Source organism: Crotalus tigris, unplaced genomic scaffold (assembly GCF_016545835.1).
Source record: "Crotalus tigris isolate CLP2741 ecotype Arizona unplaced genomic scaffold, ASM1654583v1 scf7180000018609.294051, whole genome shotgun sequence".
Classification (NCBI taxonomy): domain Eukaryota; kingdom Metazoa; phylum Chordata; class Lepidosauria; order Squamata; family Viperidae; genus Crotalus; species Crotalus tigris.
This window is the reverse complement of record NW_024097104.1, coordinates 141,305-162,103: the sequence shown is the minus strand read 5'-3', so window position 1 is coordinate 162,103 and position 20,799 is coordinate 141,305. Positions and strand designations below refer to the sequence as shown.

Sequence of the window (20,799 nt, the reverse complement as noted above, 5' to 3'; positions counted from 1 at the left end):
AAGTGATGGAGCTTGACAGACCCTTTATGCAGAGAGCAGACAGTTGCCTCTCTTCCCCACATCTCACCTAAAACTCCTTCAGGTTGTTGGATGGCTTTTCCAAAAATGTCATCTTATGGAAGACGGTTCAGCCATTGGGACTCGGAATCTGGCTCATAATTACCCTGCAGGAGATCCATTGTGAGTTCAAATGATCAACAAGTGAGCAGTTATAAATCGAAGGCTTCTAATTTTTCAATGGAGATCCCTTGCCACATGTTCCAGGCACAGCAAACCGAATCTCAGTTTTTCCAAGGTAGAAACCAGGGAATGATTTTCTCTGTCGTTGCCTCCCTGGGAAGGCGTAAATTACGAAGCGAGACCTCCCTAAAGGTTTTATTTCTCTTTACTAACGGAATGTCTGTTCTCCTTTCTCCTCTCAGTGGTGCTATAAAGGTCACTGCATGTGGAAGGATACAAACCAGCTGAAACAAGATGGCAGCTGGGGAGCTTGGACAAAATTTGGCTCCTGCTCCAGGACCTGTGGAACCGGCGTTCGCTTCAGAACACGACAGTGCAACAATCCCTTGTAAATTGCTGCAGCATTTGCTGCCATTTTTGCAGTTACAGATTTTTTTTAAAAAAAAAATTGCATATAAACTTCCATTTAATTCACCTATATCTATGAAGGATTCCCCTGTCCAGTCATATCTGACTCTAGAGGACGGTGCCCATCTCCATTTCTTAGCCAAGGGAGCCAGCTTTCTCCAAAGATGTTTCTGTAGTCATGTGGCCAGCATGACTATATGCAGAATGCTGTTACCTTCCCACCAAAGTGGTACCTATTTATCTACTTGCATTTGCCTGCTTTCGAACTGCTAGATGACAGGAGCTGGAGCAAGGAACGGGAGCTCACCCCATCACACAGTACTCGGGTCTCAAGCCAGGGCTGTCAGCTTTCCAGCTGACAAGATAAGCGCAGCTTCTTAACTGCTGACCCATTGCCCCATCCATCCAGCCAGCCATCCATCCATCACAGAAGATAGAAAACAGAAGACAGAAGATAGAAGACAGATAGACAGACAGACAGATAGACAGATATAGATAGATAGATAGATAGATAGATAGATAGATAGATAGATAGATAGATAGATAGGCAGGCAGGCAGGCAGGCAGGCAGGCAGACATAGATAATTGATAAATAGATGTAGATAGATGATAGCTAGCTAGCTAGCTAGATAGATAGAGACAGATGGACGGACAGACAGATAGGATAGATAGATAGATAGATAGATAGATAGATAGATAGATAGATAGATAGATAGATAGATAGATAGGCAGGCAGGCAGGCAGGCAGACAGACAGACAGACAGACATAGATGATTGATAAATAGATGTAGATAGATGATAGCTAGCTAGCTAGCTAGATAGATAGAGACAGATGGACGGATAGACAGATAGGATAGATAGATAGATAGATAGATAGATAGATAGATAGATAGATAGATAGAGATGGACGGACAGAGATAGGATGGATAGATAGATAGATAGATAGATAGATAGATAGATAGATAGATAGATAGATAGATAGATAGATAGATAGAGACAGACTGATAGATGAGAGATAAATAGATCTAGATAGATGATAGAGATAGATAGACAGACAGACAGAGAGACAGATAGATAGATAAATATGAATGAATATATAGAGAGTATATATGGGGGAGGAGAGACTTACAGCAGGAATGGCCAATGTATGGCCCCAGAATTACACGTATTTCCTATTTTGTAGGTTGGACCCATATCTGTATAAGTTTAATGTAAGCTCTAAAATAGGCTTTTGTGAAGAAAACGCCCATTCCTTCCCCAGACCAGAAAAACTGAAAACCTTGAGCGTGTCCATAGGTATGACTTATCCTGACCCAAAAAAAGTATCTGAGTTCATGAAGCAGCAGTGAAAAATAATATCCACCCTGTGCATGGAAGTATCTCCCGAGATTAAGCGTTACCAATTGCACAGGTGAATTTGGTCTCCACCTGTGGAAAATGAATACCCGTAGGAAGAGTTTGGTTCACTTAGATTCAGTGGAATATAAAAAGAAAGAGGAGGGGATCCATATAATTAGACTTGCAAGGTTCTGTTATTATAGCCCAGGGATAGGCAACCTTGGCTCTTTGATGACTCGTGGACTTCAACTCCCAGAATTCCTAAGCCAGCCATGCTGAGGGGAAAGGGAGAGGTTTCCAAGCTGAGCCATGCTGGCTCAAGAATTCTGGGAGTTGAAGTCCACGAGTCATAAAGCAGCCTAGGCCTAGGCCAGAGGTAGGCAACCTTGGCTATTTTATGACTGGTGGACTTCAACTCCCAGAATTCCTAAGCCAGCCATGCTGAGGGGAAAGGGAGAGGTTTCCAAGCTGAGCCATGCTAGCTGAGGAATTCTGGGAGTTGAAGTCCACGAGTCATAAAGCAGCCTAGGCCTAGGCCAGAGGTAGGCAACCTTGGCTCTTTTATGACTGGTGGACTTCAGCTCCCAGAATTCCTAAGCCAGCCACGCTGAGGGGAAAGGGAGAGGTTTCCAAGCTGAGCCATGCTGGCTCAGGAATTCTGGGAGTTGAAGTCCACAAGTCATAAAAGAGCCAAGGTTGCCTACCCCTATAGCCAGTCTCAATATAAGTAGTTATAGCCTTACTATGGAGTTTATGTCTTGGCCTTGTCTACTTACTGGGGTTGACGGCCACTGAATTATTATCCTTTCTATAGCCATGGTAGACATCAAGGTGGAAAACCAGTCCAAACCAGGCAGTTTGGTCCAGTGGTTAAGCACTAGGCTAGAAAGAGGGAGACTGTGAGTTCAAGTCCCTCCTTAGCGATGAAAGCCAGCTGGGTGACACTGGACCAATCACCAGGAGGGTGTGAGTTATAGTCCTGACTTAGCCATGAAAGCCAACTTGGTAATTTTGAACCAATCACGAGGAGACCATGAATTCTAATCCTGCCTTATGCATGAAAGCCAGCTGGGTGACTTTGGGCCAATCACCCAAGGAGACCGTAAGTTCTAATCCCACCTTAGCCATGAGAACCGGCTGGGTGATTTTGAACCCAGGAGACCCTGAGTTCTAGTCCTGCCTCAGGCATGAGACCCAGTTGGGTGACTTTGGGCCAGTCGTTTTCCCTCAATCCAACCCACCCCACAGGGTGATTGTTGTAGGAAAAATAAGAGGAGGAAAAACCTTGAAAATGTTCGCTGCCTTGAGTTATTTGTAAAAATGGCAAAGGCAGGATATCAGTAAATAAATTTGTTGTTGTTGTTGTTAATTGCGAAGTCGTGTCCGACCCATCGCGACCCCATGGACAACGTTCCTCCAGGCCTTCCTGTCCTCTACCCTCTTCTGGAGTCCATTTAAGCTCACGCCTACCGCTTCAGTGACTCCATCCAGCCACTTCATTCTCTGTCGTCCCCTTCTTCTATTGCCCTCCATCTTTCCCAGCATTAGGCCCTTCTCCAGTGAGTAAATAAATATAAATAGCTAAATGGGAAGAAGTTGATGCTGAAGTATTATATTCTTAAATTCCAAACCAATACCCTTGAAATGTTGTTAAGCTCCATTTGCTCTTGCCAGCTCAGACTGATAGGAATCCCACCCACCACAAAAATAGCATTTGTGTTCTGATGTGGTAGAGCGAGCAGAGTTAAATCCTGATTAATCTGATTTTGTTCCTAATTTTTTTCCCCTCCCAGGCCTCTTAATGGGGGTCAAGACTGCACTGGTATCAACTTTGAATATCAGCTGTGCAACCTGGATGAATGTCCAAAGCTTTATGAAGATTTCCGAGCTCAGCAGTGTCAGCAACGCAACTCCCACTTCGAATATCAAAACAGCAAACACCATTGGCTTCCATATGAGCATCCAGATGGTAAGCGGCGATTTGTCTCTGCTTCTGCTGAGAAATGGTTTAAATGTCACAAAGAAGGAACAGAATGTTGCCTAGTTACTGACCATATTATTGACTTCTTCCCAACCACTAGTTCAACACTAGTTCTATACTGAATTATTTCATGAGTGGTAACCATCAGCAGATTTTTGCAGTGGCCAGCAACAGGTGAAAACAACTTTACAAAACAATCCTTAATATTTCTTACAGCCTAAATGTTGGAGATGTGGATGTTTGGACGCTACTTACTATCATATCTGGTGGTCGTGTAAAAATATAAAAGCTTTTTGGATTAAGATATGGTGGAATATTCAAAGAATTTTTAGAAGGAGGGTAACATTTACCCCACAATTGTTCTTGTTAAGTATTGTTACTGATTGTGATACCAAAGAGACTACATTGATGTTAAATTTAATTACAGCCGCAAGGTTGTTAGTAGGGCAATGTTGGAAGAAGGAATCTTTGCCTACTTTGCAAGAGTGATTTTTTAAAGTTTCTTATTTGGCGGAAATGGCAAAGATTTCGGCTTTCTTGAAGGATCAATTGCAAGAGAAGTATTTTGCGGTATGGAAAAAATGGATAGATTTTATACAATATAAGTTGGATATAAAAAAATATTATTTAGTTTTTCAATAACTTATATTTAAAATTTAATATTTTATAGACTTTATTCTTTTTTTCTTTTATTTTTTATTTTTACTTTATTTTCTTATATCTTTTTTCTTTTTTCCTTTTCTTTATTCTTTTTCTTTTTAAGCATTTTTTTTCTAATATTTATGTTTTTTATACATACATTATTGTTAATTATCTTATAATTTGTTTAAGTAATGTATTTGGATTTATTTACGGTTTATATCTTTTTTAAGATTTTTTGAAGAAAATTTTAATTAAGCCTATATTCAGCTCTGGGAAGGTCGGGGGAGGGAATGGGAGGGTCGGGGAGGTCTGGGCAAGGGTTGTTTTGTTTTTGTAAAATCCTAAAAATTTTCAATAAAAAAAAAAAACAATCCTTAATATTTGTAATAAAGATTAACTCAGCTGAGTTCAATATGTCATTTATTCAACTTTGGTTGAATAAATTTGGCTGTTGGTTGAAAGTTCGTGGTTTAGTTTAGTCAGGAGAGAGAATGGAGAAGGAATCAGAACTTAAGGAGAAAGGACATGTAGAGGTGCAATAAAATAAAATATAGAAAGAAAGAAAAATGCATGGAAAATGAATGAATTCTAACTTCTTTTAGTTCAGCTATAAATAAAACTTCAGTTTAGCTCTTGGTCTACAAATACAATGCAGCCTCCATTTTTTTTTTAAATGGAGAAAGAAAGACAATGGGAAACTAAAAATTGGGAAAAACTAATTAGGACATTGATTGTCTATAAAGACTGAATGTTAAAATAACCAGGATATGTATCAGCTAAAAATTATTGATAAATGTGAGAATGCTATTTTTATTTAATTGATATAATAAGAATTGTATTAGTTTAAACGTGAGACAGTAAATACTAAGGGGAAAAGAGAGGAAATATTTGATGTGGTAGTTTGAGACTTGCACTAAAGATGTTTTTATGTCATTGAATTTTTGATTAACTCAAAAGTCACGTTGCTTTTTAAATACTTAAATGTAAAATTAGAAAAATCAATAAAACATTAAAAGAAAGAAAGAAAAAAAGAAAGAGGAAAGAAAGAAAGAAAGAAAGAAAGAAAGGAAGGAAGGAAGGAAGGAAGGAAGGAAGGAAAAGACAGGAAAGAAGGAAGAAAGGAAGGAAGGAAGGAAGGAAGGAAGGAAGGAAGGAAGGAAGGAAGGAAAAAGGAAGGAAGGAAGGAAGGAAGACAGGAAGGAAGGAAGGAAGGAAGGAAGGAAGGAAGGAAGGAAGGAAGGGAAGAAGGAAGGAAGGAAAGAAGGAAAGGAAGGAAGGAAAGAAGGAAAGAAGGAAGGAAGGAAGGAAGGAAGGAAGGAAGGAAAAGACAGAAAGAAGGAAGAAGGAAGGAAGGAAGGAAGGAAGGAAGGAAAAGACAGGAAGGAAGGTAGGAAGGAAGGAAAGAAGGAAGAAAGGAAGGAAGGAAAAGACAGGAAAGAAGGAAGGAAGGAAGGAAGGAAGGAAGGAAGGAAAAGACAGGAAGGAAGGAAGGAAGGAAGGAAGGAAGGAAGGAAGGAAGGAAGGAAAAGACAGGAAGGAAGAAAGGAAGGAAGAAGGAAAGGAAGGAAGGAAGGAAAAGACAGGAAGGAAGGAAGGAAGGAAAAGACAGGAAGGAAGAAAGGAAGGAAGGAAAGAAGGAAGGAAGGAAGGAAGGAAGGAAGGAAGGAAGGAAGGAAGGAAAAGACAGGAAAGAAGGAAGAAAGGAAGGAAGGAAGGAAGGAAGGAAGGAAGGAAGGAAAAGACAGGAAAGAAGGAAGAAAGGAAGGAAGGAAGGAAGAAAGGAAGGAAGGAAGGAAGGAAGATTGTGTCTGCTTGATGACACAAGCAATTTCAGATGACTGCAAGGGAGAGAGTAGAAGTGGAGGCCATTAAACAAGGTAGATCACACAGTCACCTTGCTGAATGAGCATCACCACTTGCAACCAGAAGGCTCAATTACAGTCATGAATCAAGGGCTACCTGTATAGAAGCGACGGGGATGGAGCAAACAGAAGAGACCCACCCTAGTTCTCTGTGAAGTAAAAGTGGGGGAAATGTTTTCAGACTTGCAAAACTCTGATACTGTAACTTCACAAGAAAGGTTAGTCTTAGTATTCATGGTTTCCGTTTCCTGTCTGGACTACTCTGAAGAGTTGACATCAGCCAAACTGAGAGACAACACCGCGTCTCGTGGTACAATTGTGAAATGTTCCCAGACTAAAAGCAATATTGTTTTTCTGCTCTCCACAGCCAACAAGAGATGCCAACTTTACTGCCAGTCCAAAGAGACCGGTGACATTGCTTATATGAAACAGCTGACCCACGACGGGACTCGCTGTTCTTACAAGGACCCCTTCAGTATATGCGTCCGTGGAGAATGTGTGGTAAGTGATCACCAAAAACCGTGGTGGAGCAGTGGTTAGAATACAGTATTGCAGGCTGACTCTGCCCACTGTCAGCAGTTCGATTCTCACCGGCTCAAGGTTGACTCAGCCTTCCATCCTTCCAAGGTTGGTAAAATGAGGACCCAGATTGCTGGGGACAATAGGCTGACTCTGTAAACAGCTTAGGGAGGGCTGTAAAGCACTATGAAGCAGTATAAAAGTCTAAGTCAGTGGTTCTCAACCTGTGGGTTGGGACCCCATTTGGGGTCAAACGACCATTTCATGGGGGTCGCCAAACCATGCTGTCCACCATTTTTTTCCCTTTTCCCTAGCTGTCCTACTCCCTCTTATTGGTGGCCACACCCACTTGGGGGTCACCACAACATGGGGAAATGTATTATGGGGTCACGGCATTAGAAAGGTTGAGAACCACTGGTCTAAGTGCTTTTGTAAAGGAAGGAAGGAAGGAAGGAAGGAAGGAAGGAAGGAAGGAAGGAAGGAAGGAAGGAAGGAAGGAAGGAACTATGGTGGTGCAGTGGTTAGAATGCAGTATTGCAGGCTAATTCTGCCCACTGCCAGCAGTTCGATCCTGACTGGCTCAAGGTTGACTCAGCCTTCCATCCTTCTGAGGTTGGTAATATGAAGACCCAGATTGTTGGGGGCAATAGGCTGACTCTGTAAACCGCTTAGAGAAGGCTGTAAAAGCACTATGAAGCGGTATATAAGTCTAAGTGCTATTTCTATTGCTATTGCTATCCTCAGTCTATAAACATTGGTTGTTCCAGCTTGATCCAGGAAACCTCACAAAAACTCTTTAAGATGTGTATAGAAAATATTCACTTAGCGTGGACTTTTTAGAAAAAAATAAGGGCAAAGGGCTCCTTTACCAAAAGCTACAATGGTCACGACAGAAGTAAAGTAAGTCCTTGGCTTACAATCGTTCATCTAGTGACCGTTGGAAGTTGAAAAAACGGACAGTAGTGGAACACCCCTAACCTCTAGAGGCGAAAAATGGTAAGATGAATCTTGGCAACAGATGCTATGCATCTTCTTGACCTAGGTCAGTGATGGAGAACCTTTTAGACACCGAGTGCCCAAAAACCACCATGCCCCCTGCCTACCATGCACTGCTGCCTGCCCCGCCACCCACCCACCCCCGCTCCGCCACCCACCTGCCCGCAGGGCCTCTTACTGCCTCCACGGCCCACCGCAGCAGTTCACCCAGGCAGCCCTGCAGTGTCATGGCACCCCGCAGCGTCATCTGCGTGCGACGGGGTGCAAGGGCAGAGTCTTGTCCCTGATGCCCGGCTGCCATATCCTTGGCTGTGCCGCTCCATATGGGCCGCACCCAGGGGCGGCTCTCCAGAGGGGCTGCTGGTGGGGAGGGGGCCGTGAAGGGAGGTGGGGCTGGGGCAACGGCACACATGCCCATAGAGAGGGCTCTGAGTGCCACCTCTGGCACGCATGCCATAGGTTCGCCACCACTGACCTAGGTTTTAGGCTAAGACCATGTTTCCCAAACTTGACAATTTTAAGGCATGAGGACTTCAACTCCCAGAATTCCACAGCCAGCAACGCTGGCTGTGGAATTCTGGGAGTTGAAGTCCACATGCCTTAAAATTGTCAAGTTTGGGAAACACTGGGCTAAGATAATGAATTGCATTAGGAACTGGTACATTTTTGACTCCACCTTGCTGCTTTCCTCAGTTCTGCTGATCTGCTTCTCTTGGCAGAAAGTTGGTTGCGACAAAGAGATTGGGTCCAACAAAGCTGAAGACAAGTGTGGAGTGTGTGGAGGAGACAACTCACATTGCCGGACAGTGAAAGGGACCTTCACTAGAATCCCTAAGAAATCTGGTAAGGATAACCCCATCTCCCTAGCTTCTTCTTTATTATTAGTTTCTAAGTTGTATTTGAATGATTAGAAAGGGCGAAAGCAAAAGTTAAGAAGTTTGATGTAGGATGTTGTAGGGCAGTGGTGGCGAACCTACGGCACATGTGCCAGAGGCGGCACTCAGAGCCCTCTCTGTGGGCACGTGCACCATGCCCCGGAGATGGCAACCGTCCCTCTTCAACCAGCCACCCGCTAACTCGACGAGGTCCCACGTGGCCGGATGCATCCCAGCATGGCTGGTTTCCCTCCCGTCCATCCCATTCCTCCTCCCTTCGCATGCTCTCCTTTCCCTGGGCATGACCCACTGCATCGCCTGCTCAGCTGTCGGCTATCCGTCCAGCTCAGAGGAGGCTTCTCTGAACTGCTGATGGCGGGCTGCGGAGCCCCAGAGTGCGCCAGTTGAGGGGTCGGCAGGCTGTGGCTCCTGATGGACACTGTCGACCCCCATGCACCCACTGGCCTCTGTGTGCGGGGACCGATGGTGTCACGCAGCAGCCCACCCGGCCCCTGCCCCGCCTTGCCCTGCGACAATGGGACCCCCGCCCTGCCTCGCCTCACCCTGCAGGACAAACCTCCTGCCCACTGCCCCACCTGCCAGAGACTCCCTGGATCTCACCCAACCCACCTGTCCAGCCCCCACAAGCAACATCAAGGTGACCACGCCTACCTTGGCCACACCCACCCAGTCTGCCATGCCCACCTGGCACCCAGCGATAAATAAGTGGGTTTTGGGTTGCAGTTTGGGCACTCGGTCTCTAAAAGGTTCGCCATCACTGTTGTAGAAGAAGGAGTAGAAGAATCTGGGGAGGGGGGTGGAGTTGAAAGAGGGATCATCCCAGAATTCCTACATCGCCACAAGCAGCTAAGTCCAACTGCCCTTGAATTCCATTGATCCTTATCTAACTCCAAACAGGTGTTGACTATTAGTTGGGAAGAATCCTGTGCATAGGTTTTAAGGCTGTTAGAAGTAAAATAAAGGAATATAAAATTGGTTTACTTGATCAAGGTTAAAATAAGATCTGTTGTTACTTTTGGCTACCTTTTATGGATTTTCTGCTGACACCAGGACTGGAAAGATGATGATCAGTTAGACTTGATTTGTTGCTGAATTTAAGCTATAATATTAATGTAATTTCTGGAATTTTTTGGGAGGAAAGAGATAGTGAGACTGTGGGTCTATATTGCAGTCTGGGTGGACAACATGGATCCACCATTCATGTTGTGCATTTGCTTCATAGGTTTCCAGCCCCACTCAAGAAAGTATACATTATGATCCAACTAAGTTATCCAATCAGTGTTTTTCAAATATTAAGATGCATAAACTTCAACTCTGGCTGGAGAATTCAGGGATTTAAAGTCCACACATCTTAAAGTTGCCAAGTTTGAAAATCCCCAATGTAGAATTTAGACCTCCCTCATGTCAGTCAATTATCTTAACTACTATGCTACACTGGCAATCAATACTTTTAGCCTGTATTATGCTTAATCAATTTAAGCATTTAAGATAGAACAATGGGAAAAATCAAAAATTGAGTTTGAACTGAGATTTCCAATTGATCATGAAAAGTAGAGGCAAATTTTGTGAAGTTTGTGAAGTTTTCATGTTTATCTGAATTCACGATAGTAAAATTAGCCACAGATCAAGCTAAACAGACACAATTTTAATGGAACAATTTTTTTTTGTTCATGCTTGGTGCATTGAGGATTATACTTTGGGGACCTGTAACCATTATCTATATATTCCTGGTAAAGCTTTACCTTTGTCATTAAATTATTTTTATTTCATTGCATTGCATTTTATTGTTTGGAAAAGCCCTCAAAAAAGTCTAACTTCTTCTCACAGGGAAACAATTAAGCAAGAGATGTCAAAATGAACTCAAATATCTGGAAAATGAAATCTGCAAGTATCCATTTGATTTTTTTCCCTTAGTCTTAACTTTCATTGACTGTTTTGTAAAACAACTGCTCCAACGTGGACAAAACTACTTTAAAATAGTGTCGGAGTGTAAATAATACACTTGACTAACCACAAAGCTCATGCCAAGACATAGTCAATGAAAATTCAAGACTTTGGTGATCTGAATATTAACAAAACTCGTTCTGTTTAAGGGAAGACAAGAGGTGCCTTTACTTTGCCCAAAGGAGCTCGTGACGTTTCTGTGTCTGAAACCAAAATATCAAAAAATATCCTGGGTAAGTTTTGTCCCATTGCAGGATGACGGGCATCCATAGCTGCTCTTGAATCCTCCTCATTGCTGGCAGACACTTACAAGAACTGCAAAAAAGACAAATCTTTTATGCTTTCTATGGGAATTTCTCCTGAAAGTTTCATAATTAGATGTCTGTGGAGATTCTCTGCCATTCAAGTCATGGTTGTCCCAAAGGGTTTTTTTTTTCACAAGGCAACCTGACTTTCTTGTTTTTCTTTGAAGATGTTTTGCTTGTCATCCAAGAAGCTGAAACTCTCCAATCCAAGAGCTGAAGAAGCAACTGAAGAAAGTCCAGTTGCCTTCTGAAAAAGCACCTTTGGGGTTCTGTAATTAGAATTGTTCATCGGGGTTTCTGTGATTCATATGTCATGGTTCCGACCGATGAAACTCTTCCAAAGAACTTTGAGGCATTGTTTACCTTAAAGAATCTTTTATTCGAGTAGCATAATATCGGCACTGCATAATCGAAGCCAAAAACTGAATTCCCCTCCCCTCCCCTGGGCACATAGTATCAAAGCACAATTCCCTCCTCCAATTAACAGTCATAAATCACATTCCCCAGTTAGCTTGAAGCACAGGCTTCCTCTCCAGTTCTCCAGCCCGCCAATTCTTTATCAGCTCTGGGCTCAATAACCTTGATTCTCACACTGGGTTTAGTGTTGTTATGTCTAGCTAGACTCTCATTCACATCCCCTCCCCTGCCAGCATCATCTAACTCTAAAAGCAAAAGGGAAAATGATGGCTACATTTCCATCTGTTGTCAATGCAAAACATCCGATGTTAGCAGTGTTGACATCATACTGTTGGAAGAAAGTCCTGGGTTAGGATCTGAGCCGGGTTGCAAATAAATACGCTGGCCCGGTACTTGAAGAGGAAGGTAATTTTATTTGACAGCTTAATATGGAATATGGTTACGAAATCAGAATGCTGAAAGTTGCAATACTTATTATAGAAGTGGCAGAACCAGGAGTGGAGTTAAAAGAGGTACCAGCCTAGAATCTCTACATAGCCACATGCGAACTAACTGTAAGGCGCCAGGGAAATCAGGAGATCCAGGCGGTTCAAATGTATATAAAGATTTAGAATAAGCTTAAGCCCTCTATAAGAATCTGTACTACTAATGTTCAAGGGAAATTAGCAGGAGTTAAAAACAGAAGGAATTCAAACTGGGCGCGAAGGGACTCATGACTGATGACACATTTGACCTTTTCCTCAGGCTCAGCCTGGTCATCTCCTACACCAGGGGTAGGCAACCCTGGCTCTTTTATGACTCATGGACTTCAACTCCCAGCATTCCCTAGCCAGCATGGCTCAGCTTGGAAACCTCTCCCTTTCCCCTCAGCATGGCTGGCTCAGGAATTCTGGGAGTTGAAGTCCACGAGTCATAAAAGAGCCAAGGTTGCCTACCCCTGTCCTACACCAAGCTTCCTTGAATTCCATTGACTCTTATCTCACTCCAAGCAGCATCTAAACGTTATTTTGACATTTCCCATGGACCAGAGGTGGTTTGATGCATGGCCTGGCTGGGGGTGGGTGGGAGGTGTCACTGGTGCTTTGATCTTCCAACAACACATAGGTTTTTGAAAGAAAATCCCCACGGTGTAGTTCCCCCCCCCCCACGAAATATAGGAAACATAAACGCTTTGTCTAAACCAGTGTTTCTCAACCTTGACAATTTTAAGGCATGTGGACTTCAACTCCCAGAATTCCACAGCCAGCAATGCTGGCTGTGGAATTCTGGGAGTTGAAGTCCACATGCCTTAAAATTGTCAAGGTTGAGAAACACTGCAGTCTATTTCAATACGTCAGTTCACTGTACAGGGTTCACTCGTTGGCTGATAACTTCTTACACCGGTTGGCCCGCTGACTATTTTGGTATTTAAGAGAATTTAAAAGTTACCTGCTAGAATAAGGCAAACAGTATAGTTTATTTTAATCTTGTTCTTTGCGTAACCATGGTGACTAGCAAGCAGGACATAATTAGAATGTAACGTAGCTGGCTGTGGAATTCTGGGAGTTGAAGTCCACATGCCTTAAAATTGTCAAAGTTGAGAAACACTGGTCTAAACGATCTCCGTGTTATGGTCTTCAGAGAGCATAACAAAGTAAGTGTATTACCAGGACCTTTGCTTATCTTTTCCTTCTCCATAGGGAATTGGAAAATTTAAGGCAGCCTAGTCCTCAAGCTGCAGGCTTTTTTATCTTCTCTTTTAATAATCAAAGACCTATGGATGCACCCGTTCTTCAATGGGACTTACCTCTACTTGCAAGTAACTAATGCTAGCCATTTTTTTCTCTTTCTTCTTCTCTTTCTCCTTTTCCTCTACCTCCTCCTCCTCCTCCTTCTTTCTCCTTCTCTTGTCTCTCCATGTCTTGCTGCACATGCCAAAGGGTACCTTAAGATGTTTGACATCCCAGCGGGTGCTCAACATGTGACTGTCCAAGAAGATGAGGCTTCCCCTCACATTCTTGGTAAGTGCTTCTTCTGCGTAGTCTTGGCCATCGTGGCAACAGAGCTGGTGCCAAAGTCTTCTTGTTTTAGAAGCTGTGGGCCTGGTTGCTCATGGATAGCTGAAGGCATGTCTCCAAAACTTCATCTGAAGTTAGTGTATATTTTAGGGTATAATTGTCTTCGCCAGAAGCATTTCCACTTCAGTTAATTGCTGCGGTATCTCTGTCTTCTAAGCCAGCTTCTATGAACCTTTGCTTCCATATTTTCTTCTGCACCAGGAACAGTGTTGAGTGATGAGATGACTTGTTCAACTGTTTGCTTTGTTAGATTTATAATCCACCACTAACAGATATTTTTGGGGAAGCTCTTCCCCTTAAAAAAAATATGTCACTAAAAGAAAAGAGAGCCACTTTGATCTAATACAGGGGTAGGCAACCTTGGCTCTTTTATGACTCGTGGACTTCAACTCCCAGAATTCCTGAGCCAGCACGGCTCGGCTTAGAAACCTCACCCTTTCCCCTCAGCATGGCTGCTCAGGAATTCTGGGAGTTGAAGTCCACGAGTCATAAAAGAGCTAAGGTTGCCTACCTCTGGTCTAATGGTTAATGCACCAAGCTAGAAAGTGGGAGGCTGTAAGTTCTAGTCCTACCTTAGCTAGGAAAGTTGGCTAGGTAACTTTGGGCCAATCACCAGGAGAATGTGAATTCTAGTCCCTCCTTAGGCATGAAAGCTGGCTGGGTGACATTGGACCAATCACCCGGAAACTGTGAATTCTAGTCCCTCCTTAGGCATGAAAGCTGGCTGGGTGACATTGGACCAATCACCAGGAGACTGTGAATTCTAGTCCCTCCTTAGGCATGAAAGCTGGCTGGGTGACATTGGACCAATCACCAGGAGACTGTGCACTCCAGTCCTGCCTTAGGATGAAAGCTGGCTGGTGACTTTTGGACCAATCACCAGGAGACTGTGCACTCCAGTCCTGCCTTAGAGATGAAAGCTGGCTGGTGACTTTGGACCAATCAACAGGAGAGAATGAGTTCTAGTTCCGTCTTAGGCATGAAAGCCACCTGGGTTAACTTGGACCAGTCGCTCTCAGCTCAACTTACTTACAACAGGGTTGTTATTGTGGGGAAAATAAGAGGAGGAAGACGGGTTGGATATGTTCGCTGCCTTGTAAAAATAATAAAGGCAAGAAATAAGTAAGTAAATAAATAAAAGTCTGGAAGGGATGAGAAGTTCTTAAATGGTCCCCAAAAGAAAAGACGTTCATTCTAGCAAGAGGTTCTGTCACGAAGACTAAACATTTTGCCTTCGCTTTGAAGAACAAAGAATTGCCATCTTGCCTATGGAGAGTTGACTGCTTACTGCCATTGTTCCTTTTAGCCATTAAGAACCAAGCAACTGGCCATTATATCTTAAATGGCAAAGGCGAAAGATCCCACTCTCGTTCCTTCATCGACTTTGGCTTAGAATGGGAATACCGTATAGAAGACGGTATAGAAACCCTCCAGACAGATGGACCTCTCCACGATGCCATTCTTGTCCTGGTAAGAATAATAATAGTAATAATGATGATGATGATGATGATGATGATGATGTTGGAAGGGACCTTGGAGGTCATCTAGTCCAGGGCTTTTCAAACAGTGGTATGGGTACCACCTGTGGTACATTGGCACCTGGCAGGTGGTACGCGAGCATCCTAGAAAAATGGTAGTGGGGGACGGGAATGAGCTGAACCGGTAGCAGCACCGCACAAGCCTGAGCGAGAGACGGCTGGAGCTGCAGGGCTGTCAGAGCTCAGCGGAAGAGCCAGGATCGGCGCTTCTTCGGGGCTGTCAGGGCTCAGTGGAAGTGCCAGGATCAGGCCAGGCTACAGCTGGAGCTTGGCCCTGATCCTGGTGCTTCTGCTGAGCCCAAAAGAAGCGCCGATCAGCTAGAATGTTGCAGCATCTCCAGGGTCTTTTGATTTACATTCAGATGCTTGGCAACTGATTCATATTTATGACGGTCACAATGTCCCAGGGTCATGTGAAGTGACCAAAACCTGCTGCAACCACCCAGCAGATGGGGGGAATAAAAACCAAACACCCCCCACCCCACCCCCACTGCCAATCCTCAACAGAAATGCTCAGAACAATGAAAACCTCGGACAGGAGGAAGAGCGCCACCAGGTGGGCAGGCAGGTATCTTGCTCAGCTGTGGCTTGGGGGGCACTTTTTTCAGTGCCATTCTAACTTCAAACAGTCACTAAGTGAACTGTTGTAAGTTGAGGACTACCTGTACTTTATCACTTTTTTCCTTTTTTTTGTCATGAAGTTTTTGACACCTCGCTAGGCAACTGGTGGTACTCGGATGTTGCCATATCCTAAAAGTGTTACAATGGGTGAAAAGGTTGAAAAGCGCTGATCTAGTCCAACCCCCTGCTCAAGCAGGAAACCCTATACCATTTCGGACAAATGACTGTCCAGTCTCTTCTTAAAAACTTCCAGTGTTGGAGCGTTTACTGCTTCTGGAGGCAGGTTGTTCCACTGGTTAATTGTTCTCACTGTCAGGAAGTTTCTCCTTAGTTCTAGGTTGCTTCTCTCTTTGGTTAGTTTCCATCTGTTGCTTCTTGTCCTGCCTTCAGGCGCTTTGGAAAATAGCTTGACTCCCTCTTCTTTGGGGCAGCCCCTGAGATACTAGAATACTGCTATCATGTCCCCCCTCATCCTTCTCCATCATTAAACTAGACATACCCAATTCCAGCAACCGTTCCTTATATGCTTTAGCCTCCAGTCCCCTGATCATCTTTGTTGCTCTTCTCTGTACTTGTTCTAGAGTCTCAACATCTTTTTTACATCGTGGTGACCAAAACTGGATGCAGTATTCCAAGTGTGGCCTTACCAAGGCCTTGTAAAGTGGTATTTATACTTCACGTGATCTTGATTTTATCCCTCTGTTAAGGCAGCCTAGCACTGTGTTGGCCTTTTTGGCAGCTGCAGCACACGGCTGGCTCATATTTGAGTGATTGTCCACTAGGACTCCGAGATCCCTCTCACAGTTACTACTATTGAGCAAGGTACACCCTATACTATACCTGTATATTTGGGTTTTCTTGCCTAAATGTAGAACCTTTGTTTTTTTCACCATTGAATTTCATTTTGTTAGATAGCGCCCAATGTTCAAGTCTGTCCAGATCCTCCTGTATCTTAAGCCTGTCTTCTGGAGTATTGGTTCTGCGATGTTTGTTGTTTCCCCCATATGATTAACAGACTGCACCTTTGTATTCTGAAGAGCTGTAAATTTCATTACAAAGTCATCAACTCTATTGATGTTGTTCTCAAAATTCTGTCCCCTTAAAACTTAATGGCAATTTTTGAAGACGATGCAGCTCAGGTTTGATCTAATCTATTAAAGGACACATTAAGAGATGCAGTGGCTCAGTGGCTTAATCTCACTGGAGATGGCCCCAGCTCCAGTGGTTCGAGTCCTAGCACTGTGTGGCGGTGTGAGTTCCTGTCACTTGCTTCAGCTTCTATCCACCTAACAGTTCGATAGCATGTTCTATGCAAGTAGATAGATAGGTACTACTTAGTGAGGATGTCATGGTTCCGACAGATGAAACTCTTCAAAGAACTTTGAGGCATTGTTTACCTTAAATAATCTTTACTCGAGCAGCATAGTTTCGGCACATACATAGTTGAAGCCAAAATCTGACTTCCCCTCCCTTCAGCACATAGATCAAAACACAATTTCCTCCTACAACTAACAGACATAAATCACGTTCCCCAATTAGTTTGAAATGCTGGTTTTCCACCCAGTTTTTTCTCCCGCCATGCCTTATCAGCTCTTGTTCCAATTTTGTATGTCTAACTAACTCCCATCACATTCCTCCCCCTCCCCTAGTATCATCTAATTCTAATAGTAAAGTATAAGAAAGAAAAAGGCTGCATCTCCATATGTTGTCAAAGCAAGAACATCCAATGTTAGCAGTGTTGACAGAGGACATGAGCTGGTGCTCTGTGCAGGCAGTCAGATTCTTGATGGCTCTGAACCTTCCCAGTTGTGACACGCACCCAGTTGTGCGAGACAACTCTGAGAAGAGAAGCGGTCTTGGATGACAAGGCAGGAAGAGCTGTACATCTTACTCTCTGGTGTGAAGCATGTCCTACAACAGGGCTGGCATTTTGGCAAGCCAAACTACCACTTTGCAATAGCATTGTGGTCTCCTAGATACTGTAACAACTCCGTATGTTGATAATAAGGGACATATTGATTCTAAATGGAAAAAAAATGTTAGTCGCTGAAATTCTTACAGCCTTGTCCCTTTCAACTCCATAAATCTTGCTGAAGAATAATCTGCACAAATGTGGTATGGAAAAAATTGGGGGTTTGGGGGTTGAGGCAATTGCTGAAGACCTAATAAGGTAGAGAAGGACTCCATGTTTTGTAATACTGATGGGTTGTTTTATTATCTTGTCCTTTTACAGGTAATTCCTCAGGATAACCACACCCAATCCAGCCTGATTTACCGATACATCATTCATGAAGATTCGGTGCCCAATGTCAGCAGTAACAATGTCCTTCAAGAGGAACTGGACACCTTTGAGTGGGCTTTGAAGAGTTGGTCCCAGTGCTCCAAGCTCTGTGGAGGAGGCACGTTGGAATACTTGGGAAGGGAAGAACAAGGGGATGTCTATATTTTGCACCTATGTGGGATAGGTTGACAATTAAAAACAATGAGTTGTCAGCTGAAAAGGTTCAAGACCCAGCGTTGCACAATGGGGCGAGCTCTCGTTCCTTGCCTCAGCTCTGCCCACTTAGAAGTTCGAAAGCAAGCAACTGCGAGTAGATAAATAGGTAACACTTCAGTGGGAAGGTAATAGTGTTCCATGAGCCTCGGTGTATAGTCATGCTGGCTATATGACCACGGAAGCATCTTTGGACAATGCTGACTCCTTCGGCCAAGAATTAGAGATGAGCACCTGCCCCTAGTGTCAGACACAACTGGACAGGGGAAATTTTATCTTTTACCACCACCACTCGTAAATACGTTCTGGTCCTGTTTCTATGCTGAGATTGATCTTTTCTCTAATAAACTTGCTCAATGGTTGATTTTGAAAAATTCATTTTTCAAAATCAACTACTGAGCCACGGTGGCGCAGTGGTTAGAATGCAGTATTGCAGGCTGCTTCTGCTGACTGCCGGCTGCCTGCAGTTTGGAAGTTCGATTCTCACCTGCTCAAGGTTGACACAGCTTTCCATCCTTCCGAGGTCAGTAAAATGATGACCCCGATTGTTAGGGGGCAATAGGCTGACTCTGTAAACCGCTTAGAGAGGGCTGTAAAGCACTGGGAAGCAGTATAAGTGCTATTGATAGATCCGTGGAGGCACAGTGGTTAGAATGCAATATGGCAGGTGAACTCTACCGACTGCCAGCAGTTCAATTCTCACCGGCTCAAGGTTGACTCAGTCTTCTATCCTTCTGAGGTCGATAAAATGATGATCCAGGTTGTTGGGGGCAATAGGCTGACTCTGTAAACCACTTAGAGAGGGCTGTAAAGCACTGTGAAGCAGTGTATAAACCTAAGTGCTATTGCTATTACGATTTTATAATGTTTTTCCATAAAATGAACATTCCCGAAAATATTTTCTTGAGTACTGTATATGCCGGCGTATAAGACGACCCGGCATATAAGATGACCCCCGTCTTCGGCGCCGAGTCGCAAGCCTAGAAAGTCGTCTTATACACTAGAAACTACCAGTATTTCCAGCATATAAGACGACTCGGCGTATAAGACGACCCCCAACTTCGGCGCCAATTTTAACCCTTGCGAAAGTCATCTTATACAGCGGAATATACGATGCACAATTTTAATATGCATTTTGATCCATATCTGAACCAGGAACAATTCAGAAGGATCTGCTATTCATTTATCTGAAACATGCAAACAAATGCAAAATTTTTAGGAAAGGAGACAGGATGAATTGTCACAGGAAATTCAGATATTTTTTCCAAAGCACCAGAAGGTAAGACAAGAAACAATGGATGGAAACTAATCAAGGAGAGAAGCAATCTAGAACTAAGGAGAAATTTTCTTAAGGGTGAGAACAATTAGCCAGTGGAACGGCTTGCCTTCAGAGTTTGTGGGTGCTCCATCACTGGAGGTTTTCAAGGAGAGAGCAATGCTGGCTGTGGAATTCTGGGAGTTGAAGTCCACATGCCTTAAAATTGTCAAGGTTGAGAAACACTGGTATAGGGTCTCCTGCTTGAGCTGGGGGCTGGACTACAAGACCTCCAAGATCCCTTCCAACTTCATTATTCTGTATTCTATTCTATATTCTGAAAAGTATCTCAGATAATAAAGTTGAGAGAGAACTTTCCTTCAGAGCAAGTCAAAACAGACAGTACAAGTTTAACACCATAACAAGCCACTATGTGCTGACTTGATCTACATAGCTGAGGTAACACTGCCAACACCCATTGGCAAGTTTTTCCCTAAGGTTTCATGCACACGTTTTTCTCGGGCATCAGAAATCCAGACAAACATTAGCTGGCGCAAAGGCTGACTTTGCTATCATTCCTTGTTAATTAGTGGTCATCTTCCCCCCGCCCCAACACCATAATATTAGCCTAGTGCAGGGGTAGGCAACTTCAGCTCTTTTATGACTCATAGACTTCAACTCCCAGAATTCCTGAGCCAGCATGGCTCAGCTTGGAAACTTTCCCTTTCCCCTCAGCGTGGCTGGCTTAGGAATTCTGGGAGTTGAAGTCCACGAGTCAGAAAAGAGCCAAGGTTACCTATCTCTGGCCTGGGCCTAGGCCGCTTTATGACTCGTGGACTTCAACTCCCAGAATTCCTGAGCCAGCCATGCTGAGGGGAAAGGGAGAGTTTCCAAGCTGAGCCATGCTGGCTCAGGAATTCTGGAAGTCCACGAGTCATAAAAGAGCCAAGGTTGCCTACCCCTGGTTTAGAAGGATCTTGAAGAACGTCTAATCAAATCCACTGATGGAATCTACTATTAGAGTATCACCAACAGGCGGCCCTCCAGCTCTGGTGTAAACGCCTTCGGTGAAGGAGAGTCCACCACTCATAACTCTTCCATACGGATAGTTAGTTTAAGCACAAATTATTTTCATTTTGCTACTGCTCAACAAAGCAGCTGATACACTGGAGTTGAAGTCCACGAGTCAGAAAGCGACCTAGGCCAGGGGTAGGCAACCTTGGCTCTTTTATGACTCGTGGACTTCAACTCCCAGAATTCCTGAGCCAGCACAGCTCAGTTTGGAAACCTCTTCCTTTCCTCTCAGCATGGCTGGCTCAGGAATTCTGGGAGTTGAAGTCCACGGG

At 43.8% G+C, this 20,799-nt stretch overlaps 1 protein-coding gene across 1 annotated transcript in view; it reads left to right on the top strand.

Moving 5' to 3' along the window:
• ADAMTS3 (ADAM metallopeptidase with thrombospondin type 1 motif 3) overlaps positions 1–20,799 on the top strand; it is a 152,770-nt gene that overhangs the window by 117,967 nt on the left and 14,004 nt on the right. Inside the window, exons 12-18 of the mRNA XM_039355135.1 lie at positions 423–568; positions 3,720–3,895; positions 6,779–6,912; positions 8,646–8,769; positions 13,408–13,488; positions 14,852–15,015; positions 17,938–18,103. Coding sequence (XP_039211069.1) covers positions 423–568; positions 3,720–3,895; positions 6,779–6,912; positions 8,646–8,769; positions 13,408–13,488; positions 14,852–15,015; positions 17,938–18,103 — 991 coding nt within the window. The remainder of the gene's footprint in view (positions 1–422; positions 569–3,719; positions 3,896–6,778; positions 6,913–8,645; positions 8,770–13,407; positions 13,489–14,851; positions 15,016–17,937; positions 18,104–20,799) is intronic.